We start from the raw sequence: 12,986 nt of genomic DNA on the forward strand, positions 1-12,986 counted from the left end.
ATATTATGAGAAATTTCATGCATTAATCCTGAAATGTATTCAGAGAGAAAAACATGACAAATCTAAGTGGAAAGAAAACAAAATACTTCCTTGGGGACCTAAATTAAAGACTGCAGACTGGGCTGTACTCCTCTGCAATGGGTAACAAATAGAGCTAAGCTTCTGCCTCTTCTAGTGTGACAATTTTCAATGTCAGGCTTTGTCTAATGTTCAAAATATTGCATAAGATATATACTGGCTGGGAATTTGAAAACTTTTTTTTGCCTGAGGGATGGGTTTTGCTCATGGTTCTAAAAATGTTAAGAAAAACATCCATCTTACAGATCTTTGTTGACAACACCAGTTGCAACAGTGTCAGGGCACCGCAGGGGCTGGCAGCTCCCTAGGGCCAGGTGCCAGGGGCTCCCTGGGTGGGTGATGGCAGGGCCTGGCAGTCTCGACCTGTCCCACCCCCAGTCAGGAGCAGGGCAGCCAGGGCACCCGGGCAGGCCCAGCCCCAGGCATTGGGCACCTCCCTGGGGACAGGGACCTCTCTCAGCAGGGTCCATGGTCAGGCAGAAAAAGGCTGTGGGGAGCTGGTGACTGGTCCTGCTGCAGCATCTCTGGGGCAGGGGCTGATGGCCCCTTTGGGCTAACATAGGGTCCTGGGCTGTGGGCGGGGGGCAGGGGTCCTGTTAGTGGACTCCAAATCCTGACAAGCAGAATGGCAAGTCTTTATGGAAATTTGGAAAGAGTGAATAAAGACAAAGCCTTTGATTTGATAACATCTCTGTCTGCTTTTGTCATGTATACATTCCAGTTCCAGATATGCTGGTGGACAAATGCTGATTAATCTGACCCTCAGAAAAAAAGATCTAATTCCTACTATCTTTTGCTAAGTCACAGAATACATGTGTAAGCAAAGGTATGTAAAAAGAAACTAGTGCTGAACGGTAAATTTGCTGGTTATTGTGTTTGATCAGAGCCTATCTGCAATCTTAAAGACCAGACAAAGCCCACTGTACTGTCTCTGCTGCTGCTCTAGGGCTTGACAAAGTTGGCAAGGGAATGAAAATGCACTCCGGGGCAAGTTCAGAAAAGATGGACATCACCTAAGGGAAACCAGGAAAACTTATTGTCAGGCTTTGCTTTCTGCATTCACACAGGCAGTGACACTGTGAGGGCTGCAAAGTCGAATATCAAAAGTAGGAGAAATGCTGACATACAGCTTGTAATGGTCAAATTTCCTGTGTAGATCACAGGTTTGGTGGTGGTTTCTGCAGGTAGTTTCTTTTTCTCTTTCTATTCAGGCAACAACTGAACTACAGAGGTTCCCCAAATGTCATCTTTGTTGTTATCCTATTTTAAAATTGGTGTAAAATTGATTCATAAATGCCTTGTTCTTGTTTGATGTTCTGTATGGTTTACTACAAGACTTTATCAGCAAGTTATTCAGATTGTAACTGAAAATGTATGCATTGTTCAAACAGATGAAGACTGGTGGGAAACCAGCTGCATGCATATTTATTGATCTAATGTAGATTATGCATTAATTCTGAGAGCAGCCACGTTTTTAAATCACAGGACCTTTGTGCATTATAAAAATCTGTGTTTATATGCAACTATTAGAAGATACAGAATCCTCAAACATTTCTATATGCCTAATTTTCTTTTCAGATGTCTACCACTACTGGTCTTTTCCCCACCTCCAGTGTGAATTAAATGTAATTTCTCAAAATATGAAAGGCAAAAATGTGAACTTTCTCCATCTTATTGTTAAAGCAATAGCATTATTAACACAATTGTAAAAACCTCATAAAATAGAGACACAAGAAGTTAAGCCATATAATAACCAGTGTGTCTCCAACCATAAGCAAGAATCTTAGCACTACCAAACTGGCAGATAACATAGCTCCTGGAATAGTACCTGAATTTTGCTCCATCTCATCTTCATTTGCACTGCAAAGTTTCATTGCCATCCTTTAACTGCATTTCTGAAACTACTACCCTCAACAACACCAATACCCACAACAGCTTGTGAAAGGGAAAATTAAATTGGAAAAAGGAATGTGGATCAAGAAGCAGAGCTATGTGTGTATTAGGGCACCTCTACAAAGTTCAACTTAATGCTTTGCTCTACATTTTCATTTCAGTCCCCCAGCCAAAAATTTAAGGGGAGAAAAAAAAAGAAGATTCGATGTCCCAGTAATTCTTTCTTGTAGAACCAGAGATGCCAGCAGTAATCTATTGTCTAGAAAAAGGACACCTGTAAGCACAATTAAAGGCAATAAAATCACTGCTTAATTCCACAACAATAAAGACTGATCTGTAAAAGTATTGCTAACTTGTGGACTGGTCCTTAGGGGCAGAGTCTTTAAAGAGCCTAGTGCATTAATCTTCTGAGTCAGTGTATTGGGTCTCATCCCAGTTGAGCTAAAAATTATAGTAATGTATTTGTGGTTTTAGGTTGAAATCTTATTCATTCCCTTTCCCTGAAGTTATATACATTTTATCAAACATGCAACTTCCACACTTTTTCTTGGATGGAACGTTAGCCTTGCTTGCTTAAAAACAAAGAACTTAGAATTAATAATTCATGTATGCCTTATGAAAAGTTCAAAGACAGAACAGACAGAAACACCTGTTCACAGAAGTAGTCCTGTTCTGGAAAATGGACAACTTGCAGACACTTGCAATGGAATGCTTTGCTCACACCGAGATCTTTAACTTTTGTAAGAGACACTGCATAGTATTTTAGACCTTCAGAAAACAGCAAGCTCTTTACTATCCTCAGTACATCTGAAAAGATGTGAATGACTAGAAGTATGGAAAACCAAGCTTAATAAGTATTAACATTAGGAACTTTTTCCAATGTCCCATATAAGGTAAAAGCAAAACCTGGCAATGGTGAGCAGATAGCAGTTTTACACCTAAGAGAAAGACTGTAAAGGATGCAACAACAGAATCCAGACTATATGATCATGTATATCTCACTGATTTCATATCAGGCCTTTAAATCTGGTAGAACAAATAAACATAGTGCTTCACCAGTGTACTGGTCTTGGCTCAGATAAAATTAATTTTCTTCATAATGGCTACTATGGTGCTGTGCTTTGGATTTGTCCTCAAAGCAGTGTTGATAATACAGGGATGTCTGAGCCTTGCTGAGCAGTGCTTACACAGCACCCAGGTCTTTTCTGCTTCTCATGCTGCCCCATCAGCAAGTAGGCTGGGGGTACACAAGAAGCTGGGATAAGACACAGCCAGGACAGCTGACCCCAGCTGACCACAGGGACATCCCACATGATACAACATCACACTCAGCAACAAAAGCTGGGGGAAGAAGGAGGAAGAGGGGGAGTTCAGAGCTACAGCACTTCTCTTCCCAAGCAGCCATTACACATGGTAGACCCCTGCTTTCCTGAGATGGCTGAACATCTGCCTGTTGATAGGAAGTGCTGAATGAATTCCTTATTTTGCTTTGCTTGAATGCACAGTCTTTGTTTTCCCTAATTAACTGTGTTTATTTCAACCCATGAGTTTTCTCACTTTTATCCTTACCATTCTCTCCTCCATCCTATTGTGGGGGGAGTGAGTGAGCAGCTGTGTGGGGCTTAGACATCTACTGGGGTTAGCCCAAAACAACAGGCATTATGTTGTAGGTGTAAAAATGTATCTTTGTATTTACAGATGAAAAGTTAAAAAAAAAAAAAAGGTGTCTACCAACAGCAGGAAAGCAGTTACCACATTGCAATAGTCCTGGTTAGGAAGCCAAGAGGATAATATGATCTGGGAACATCCCAATTGCCAATTAGAGGTTACAGAAGCATGTGCCTTTTTTTTTTTCTTTTTTTTTTTTTTTTTTTCCTGAGCATAACTTCTGACTGGACTACACAGATTGTCCAAAGTAGTTGTTCACAACACCAGATGATGAAAGAATAACAAACACAGAAACAAACAAGAGCGGAACAACCATGGAATAGTTTCTTCTCTATTTCTGAAATTGAACTCCAATATACATAGTCCATCTCATAGAAGAGGTAAAACAAGGTTAGAACATCAGGCAATATTTTTGCCCTTCTTTTCTGCCTTCTGTGCCTGTCCTTTTTAACTACATGATTGATTCTGGAAGAGACATTGGTGGTAGGGACCTGGCAAAGAAAGTGCAGCGCCAGAACACTGGTCTGGTGACTGATCCACCTTCTGCTCCTCAAAGTCCTGCTCCAGCAGGCAGATCACAAAATCTCCAGGGGATGGATGACAAAAACTGCATGAGAATATACAGGTAAGAGGATGGCCCAGCAAATATCCGTCACCATAAGAAACACTGCACTAGGTTGTAAAGAACTTTGCTCCAAAGCAGTGCTGCTGCTTTGATATTGCCCTTACTACACATCTGCAGCACGCAATTGCACTCTTCCTCTTTGTACACTTTTCATTAGCAAGGACTCTTCCGTGCAGTTTCCATGCTAGTGAAAAACAAGGCCTAAACAATAAGGTTTCAATTGTACCAATGCCCTCATAAAATCTTCAACTGTACCAAAAAAGAACCCTTAGAAAACTAAAAGAAAAAGTGGATTGTTCAGCTGCTGGTATCTCTCTGCTCATTTGTCTAATGGCGTAAGTTATCCTTTGAATAACTCTAGGGGACACTGTAACAATATATAAATATTATGAACATACAAGAAAAATGTGAGAATTGAGTCATTGTTCAGAGTTTGTCTTAAAACTGTGAGCACTCTAGGTGTGTAAAATCCAATATTTACTTGAAATTCAAAGCAAAGGACATTACAATATTTTCTCTTAGCTGAAAGCTGGCAGATGACACTCTCAAAAAAGTGTTCATGACTATTTTTAGATGGAGCACGTATTTCTGTTCCTTCAGGAATGAAGTAGTGCATTGTACAGTACCTGGTAGAATTCAAAGTACGAAGTAAGACTCTTTCAAATTTGGAGTTTGAATTCCTAGTGATTCTCTTGATAACAAACTGTAGACTTTGGCAATGATATATGCTACAAATGTAATTTCTATTTCATAATTTCAAAGTTTTCTTGACGGAAAATAAACATATGAAAATGAGAACATGGAATACACTTCTTACAACTTCAAGACAAAATTCCAGAACTCATGCACAAAAAAAATTTATTTTAATCTTACACACTGTTAGCAAGATGTATCACTAATAAAAATAACTCAGCTTTCAGACTGATTCTTACTGTGACCTCATCTTGATACTAAGTAGAAATCAATCACATATAATGCAGTTTTTAATAATAGCTATAAATAAGTGGTCTGCAACGAAAGCGCAAGTGAGATTTTGAAGGTTCAGCATAGATATTTCCTTACCTAACTCAAACAGAATAAGTCATTAGCAAAATTTTATGATTAATGCAATCGCACTGTTTTTATAAGATTTCATAATTGAGTAATAACAGTTTAAGAGGCCATGTGTAAAAACTGTGATAGAGGAGGTTGTTTGCTTTGACACCACTACAGGAACCTAGGGATCAGCTGTGGTGTCTTAGCTGTGGAGTCAGGGGGACATCATAAAGTATTCCTTTTGAGTAGAAGCATTCAATTTATGTAAGATACTTCTATAACCCCGTAAAGTCATCAAAATTATATTGGAGACTCTCAGCCTGAAGCAAAGAGACATTTAAACACAGGACTCTCCAGTTTCACTTAATGCTCTAATATGAACCAACCTGTGTATCAGCAGGGGATCATTAACCCCAGTAAGCATGCTTATTTTAAACAAATGTCACTAAGAAAGATATTTCAACGAAGAAAACTAAGAATTCTTAATGTCAAAAGTAAGGATGTTAATTCAAGTAAGCGGCAGAATCTGATTTCTGAAATTATTTCACTAACTAGTATGATTTCCTATGTATGGTAAAGACATAAGGTCATGAAATGTCTTCACATTATTCCAGTTACACAGTAGATTCTTATCTGGGATGCAACGATAAACTCTTCTACTAAAGTATGCAAAGGGTGCTCTTCCTTTTTGTACTGGAAAGTATATGCAATTCCTCTTTACGCCAATGTAAGATATTTTATCAAAAGGAAATGAGGTAGACCTTAACCCATTAAATCCATAATTGTTACCTCAATATTAAAAGAACTTCATTTCAACATATATCATTAACTAATGGAGGGGGGGGGAATTTAAGTATTCATATTTATTTAGCAGTATCATATCTGTGAAGAACTTTACTAGCAATCAATATTTTTTTCTTGTTTTCCAGAGCAATAGACAATCAACCTTAAAATTACACTGCACATATTATGACGCACAAAATCTGCCACCCTGTATGAAATACGGCCAAGAACTTCTAGAAAAGGTTAAGAATAATAGTTACAGATGAGGACAAAAGTCTTGAACTTCAGAGCTTGCTCATTTGAGATTCATGAGATGCATCTCTATATTTGGAAGCATCTGTTCAGCCATTGACTATCTTTATCACTTGTATTGTGCTCTCAGTCAGGAACCAGACTAGGTAAGTAGTGAATAAGTCACTTCTTAGAGGGATGCTTAAAGCCATTGTTCATATTATTGTGAAGACAGAAAGCAGAGGGATGTTGACACTCTTCTCACACTTCAGAATTAGTCTGTACTAATTTGCAGTGACATTCTTTCATAAATAGGCATATATATATTTTTACTATTCAATATTTTCAAGTAAAAAAGCCCAAACAAGCCGATACATGATTAAGAACTTTGTAATAGTACTGCAGTAACAGCAGATCTTTATAATACAAATAAATACAAATATCTAATCTTTTTTCAGTTATTCAATTCAATTATATCTTTCTTTCTCAGCACATTAATGTCTACATTTCAATGCAAAACTGCAATGAAATGAATCAGGCTTTTATCTCTATTTCATCACATTTACAACCCAAACTGCTGTTTTGAAAGGACAAATGCCCCACAGATTAATTCACTCTGTTCAGAAAGATTGATGCATCTGGGAAGAGCTGTGTGTAGCTAACATGCTCCAGATACGGGTTTACTATGTGGGCAGTAGAATTGGACTAAGCGTTTCACTTTCCATCCTGAAGCATGTAGCAACTGAAAGTGGGCTGCTATAGCTGTTAGAAAAAAAACACAGTCTAATTTTATATTTCTCCTGGAAAAATTGACCTTCTGGGATTGCGTTACCAGTTAAATGTTGACTGTTGCTGTTTGATGAGCCACACTTGACATGAGCAAAGAACAAGCAGGGATAGATCCTACATCAAGTCCATGGATGAAAAGACCTCATGTTTTGGGAAAGGTGGGGTATGAAGTTTGTAACTCAAAGCCCTAGGAAAAGTTTTCATGTGTTTTTGGGCATTTCAAAAGATATTCAGAGTTCTACAGGGAAGGGAGGGGGAATCATAGTAAAATATTAAGTATATTAATAAAGTATTTGTTCTATTCTTCACTGATAACTTTTTATTTTATTTTTACAGTGAGATTAATGGTACTCTAAAAGGATAAATAACTCATGTTTTCTGGGGTTCCCTGAACATTTTTATTTAAAAAATCATATAATCCTATACATATAATCGTTGAAAATGTACCTAGGATCTAGACATTGACTTATTCTCTCTTATCAGCATTAGTAACACATACTTATTTATAAAAATTCAGAAGAATATTTTACTGCAATTGGGGAAAAAAACAAACAGGAACCAACACAGATTATCATAGCTAATTGCTAATTACATACCTAATTACTATTAGATTCCATATCTAATTCTTGAAAGTAATTAATAAACACAAATAGCAAACACTTCCTAGAAAGCCACTCAAATTCAAAGGATTTTGAAAATCTCACACTTTATGTAATGCATGGGCAGTTGTTCTGACATTCACAGTCATAACAACATAGTTGCAGGAAATTTCCACACACAGACAGAGTTTACAATTCTTCATTCCCAGGGGGAAAAAAACACAAAAATGCAAAACACAGGCCCTAGAGCCAATCACCTGACAAACTAAAGACTGTTCGGAGTTGCCAAATCTGATAGCCTGATGGAGGTGAGGTTTCGGCGACTCCCTGTTTTTAATCTCTGATTTAGAAGCAGTAGCGAGGCTGAGTGTGTGTTCCCAAGAGGCAGCGGGTGACACCCTGAGAGAAACACTCAGCACTCAAACACATATGGCACCAACAGCCTCATCCTTCTCCAGCTGGTCAGGAGGAAGGACTGTTTATCTGGAAATAAACACATGTGCTCAACATGGATCCCTCCTGTAACTTGCCTTAGACACTCAGTCTATCCAGTAGCTGGCACCTTGATCCCCAGTCTCCCCACTTGCTGGCACCTGGACATACAAGTCCGAGGCCTGCAGGTCCCCTCCGGCTGCTGGTACAGATCCCCTTCTAATCTTGGATACACTCACACATCACCGCCCACCCCAGCACATTATGGATTCCTCAGTAACGGGCCTTAGACACTAAGCGTATCCAGTGACTGGCCCTGGACACTCTTGCCTCCCAGTTACCTTGCATGCCCACTGACCCTCACATCTACATTACAGGCTCTCAGTAGCTGGCTTTGACATTCAGGCTATCCAGGACCTGGCTTCTGCTTCCCTGGTCTTCCCTTACCTCATGCACAGAGACACACAGATGCAAACAGGCCTCTCGGCCAACCCACAGACCATACAGTGTCTTCCATGTTTAGTTTGGACCTCTGGGCCCCTACAACAGTTGACCGGTGAACCCTCCGGTTTCTGCAGTATTTGGCCTAGACTTATGGCCACGTGGATACCTGGCACCCACACCACTCATCCAACTCACTGGCCGCTCCAGCCTGAGACTCAGTAGTGATTCCACACTGATGTTCACACCCATGTAATACACACACTCTACTCTCCAGTTTGCTGGCTCCACAGACATATAGGACCCTCTGACCTGTGGTCCAGCGTCAGTTGCTGACACTTAAACCTCCAGACACGTGAATATAGATAGAGAGTCCCGTTACTCAGGAAAATAGTAAGAAATGGAACATAATAACATACAGGACAGACTGTGCTGATCAAGTGCAGGGTACCACCAGACAATGGTGCCAGGCAAGAGCTGGTTTACACACCACTAGACGCTTTTATCCTCTTATCCCTCTATTTTTCCTTGCTCTTTCCTCCTTCATCACTCTCAGTCCCTCCCTTTCCCTGCCTGTGGTTCTTCCTCTAAACATCCCAAAATAAATCTAGTACAATACCATAATGTTCTTCCCTGCATCCCATAATGTGTCCCATACCCCTGCAGACAGCAGCTCCCTTAGCCTGAAGCGACATCAGGGCAGCATCTCTTTTGACTCCTCATGATCGGTTTCAGCCCCGGCCCATGGGGGTGAGGGTCTCCTGGGACAGCCCTGGGAGCAGCCCAGGCTCGAGTCTCTAATTAGGGCAGGGAGGTTGCTCTCCCAGCGCTGCACCTCTGCTCTCCTTTGGGTGTGTAGAGATGAACCTTTTATGAGATAAGCTAACAAAGATGTTCTTCTGTTGAGAGCACAGCTTTCTTTTACTTCATAGTTTGTAATGTGGTGCTGGCCCTCTATAATATTATAGATGTATGAATTCTAAAATACTATTTAAACTATTCTAAACTAAGCTCTAAAAATCCATAACTTTAAAGTCTTCAGATAACAAGATGTTTAAAACCAAGTTTAGGCAGCACTAAGCTAGAAGCAGAAGACTTCTTAAGATGAGATGAACAACTTGATGTCTGCATCTGATAGCTCCAAAAACCTTTACTGATAGCCATAAAAGATTTATAGGCTTCACAAATATCACATTCAGTCATGGATGCTGGGACTTTTCTCTTTCTGTTTTTCGCTGTTTTGGCCCTTCTTTCTTGTGAAGGAAGTTTGTGCATGTCAGTGTAAATTCAGAAAACTTCCAGATAAAATATAATTAAGTTGGAATTAAACAATTCAAGCCTTAGGAAAAATAGGTCACAGAAATGCTTATAAATTCAGAAGAGTGATGTTTCTTGTAAAATGAGTGCCTTAAAATCCAGAAATTCAAAGTGAAATTTCATAGTGAAACTCTCTATTCTTCAAGACTTTCCCATCATTTCCAGTATACTACTTCTTCCCCTTATATTCTGCCAAATTAAATTAACTGCTATTCTGGAATTATAAAAAGACAACTTATAAAATCAAAAAGCTTTTTCCATTTTTTTCAATGTTTCACTGTCTACTTCTCTCACAGTTTTTTTTTTTTTTGTCATTTTAATAGCTAAGGTATCAGAATCATTTTATATTCTATACACATATTAAAGAGTTTAAGTTCATAAAGTGTTATTAAATCCCTGAGAAAGCATAAGGCCTGGGGAGTGAAAATATATTCCCATTTGCTTTTTTGATAAGATACAATCAGTGATCTAACAATACTATTTTCTTTTGTGGTACAAACCTGATACTGAGAACACCCATCATGGTTCTTTACTGACCGAATAGCAGCTCCAGACTACAAGTTCCACACCATTATAAAAACAAAAAATATAGGCCATTGCCTCAGAGTGTCAAAACAGAAGTAGAAATGTAGACCAGGGTTGTATTTCTAAGTAAAACAAGAGCAGAGAGAGCCTGAGTGCTGTACCACTGATTTTCCATATCTCTTAGTTGTTAACATGTACCCGACTGGTTTTAGCCTGTGCCAGACTGTACTCACACATGGCTCGGTAAGCGGTGTGCCAGCAGTCATTCCTGAAATATATGAACAAGTCTACATCAGGTTTTTCTCCCAGTACCTTATGTGGTCTTCCAGTATGATCCTGTCAGCCTTTGCACTCTTAGGCCTTTCTAATATGATGTCATAAATTTATAGAACAATTTAGGTTGAGAGAGACTTCTGGGGCTCATCAAGTCCAGCCTCCTACTCAAAGCAGGCCTAACCTGAAAGCTAGCTGAAACGGCACAGATATACTTCTCTTGTAACGAAGCAAGCGTATGCCTCCAAGTTCTGCAGAGATTAACATACACAAGCAAAAGTACTTACATGTAAAAACATTACAGTCAAAACTATTTACAACATTTAGTTCACTTCAGCACATTTTAAAAACCATTATTCTTCCCTACAGTTAGGATTAGGCATCGCTATATTTCATTCTTTCCCCTTGGTATTAAAGCTCTGATATAGATAGGGAAAAACAGTTACAAAATTCAGATGAAAAAGTACTTTCTTAAATTATATTTCCTCATTATCAAGGACTGTAAGTGTGTACTAAAAATACACCATCATATTAATATTTAGGATGACTCTCTTCAGAAAATCTGAAACAAGTAACAAACCCATCCCCAAAAAGATTTCTTCTCTCTTTAAAGAAACCAATTTGGATTCATTAGACATAACTTACATTTTGTGGAAAAGGGAGAGGGAAATCCATAGAGTTTAAGCATAAATATTTCAGCTCATTCTACTTCTTGAATCATAGAATACATTTTCACTGAAATGGCAATACTGCAGTTTTATAAACACAAGAATGATAATAAATTATTATGGTATACATGTTGAAGCACACATTCAATAATCCTCCCAAGCCTATCCTTTAGGCAAAACAAAGCATTTAAAATCATAATATATTAGGCACATTTGAGTCAATCCCTAAACACAGGCTTGAAAAGATGAAAAACTGCTACTCCAGTTTGGCTCAATGGTTTACATCATGGCATGATGTAGAATTAATTCTGTACACAGCAGGCTCATTTTAGTACTCAGCAAAACATAACAACTCCTACATTTCTTAGTGTTAAAGTGAGAAGTAGGATATAATAGGAACAAAAAAAAAGTAAATCCCACCCACCTGTGTTTTGTAGATTGGATTCCATCCACCAGACTTAGTTACTGCAAAATATTAGCCAAATCACACTGACAGAAACATAAATTACCTACCTGTTTTAGGGTCAACAGAGAAATATGGCTGTCCTTGAAGAATACTGTACACTACTCTGGCACTGTTTCCATATGTAGGGTCATCCGCATCTGTGGCTGTCACCTGCAGAACAGATGTACCTGTATATACAACAGGAAAACAAAAGTTAATTGATAATATATATATATATAATTTTCTGACAAATATTTTTACATGTATTTACATGTACAAAAATATTTTTACATGTATTTTTGAAACTTATACAGTCCTCACATTCTACAACTAAAAAATTAATAACATTTTCTCTATATGTTATTATAATATTTTTAAGGAAACTTGTTTCTCCTTATTTGCAAAACACCTTTTTCTCTTTCTCTCTCTCTATATATATTAATTGATTACACGTAAAGAAACGTAAATAACAACTACATAGCATGCATATTTATGCATGTTCACACACACTGACCCTAAACCTGGATATTGCTTAAACATCTGAGTGACTCATATTTATGTCATATTCATGGACTTCAGGATTATCTTCATCCACAATTAATTAATATTGAAGTACATATTTAAAATAATTTGCATAAACATCCACAAATCAATAAAGTATGCCAAGGGAATAAAAAAATCTAGCTATCTGAAGGCATCAAAGATCTGAAAATGAAATAACTACTAGAATCTTGTTGGAATTTCAGTGATGAATCCAAATTAGAAAGATAAGGAGTTTAAAAGACAAATATTTGTATGCTGTTAATTAGTGCCATCAGAAAAATAAAATCAGTTTCTAGCATGTCACTAAGTAGGATAACTTATGAGCAACATTTAGGAAATAAAATGCCTAAGTATTGCACAGATAGAATAGAGACAAGTGATCTCACATTTTATTGCATTTTTTCCAGACATTTTATGATGAATCTTTTTTGCTTTCATTGCTGCACACTTCACATAAGAAATCAGTAAATGAAAGACTGGCAAGTTAATAAAGTTTTGGTCTTCATCCCACTGGTTTATCCTTCTACAGACACTGCTTTCTACAGACTCCTTTGGTTCAGTATTAAAATAGAGGAATAACAATAACAGAACAGGCTGCTCTCATGTAATTCTGAATCTGAAAGTGGCTTCTCAGTTAAATT

At 38.1% G+C, this 12,986-nt stretch overlaps 1 protein-coding gene across 8 annotated transcripts in view; it reads right to left on the minus strand.

Moving 5' to 3' along the window:
• The window catches only part of CDH18 (cadherin 18), a 596,824-nt gene that overhangs the window by 126,580 nt on the left and 457,258 nt on the right, over positions 1 to 12,986 (minus strand). For all 8 annotated transcript variants that reach the window (XM_075417131.1, XM_009938547.2, XM_075417126.1 and 5 more), the window contains one exon: positions 11,871 to 11,990. In XM_075417131.1, the coding sequence (XP_075273246.1) occupies positions 11,871 to 11,990 (120 nt within the window). The remainder of the gene's footprint in view (positions 1 to 11,870; positions 11,991 to 12,986) is intronic.

Source organism: Opisthocomus hoazin, chromosome 3 (genome assembly GCF_030867145.1).
Source record: "Opisthocomus hoazin isolate bOpiHoa1 chromosome 3, bOpiHoa1.hap1, whole genome shotgun sequence".
NCBI classification, from domain to species: Eukaryota; Metazoa; Chordata; class Aves; order Opisthocomiformes; family Opisthocomidae; genus Opisthocomus; species Opisthocomus hoazin.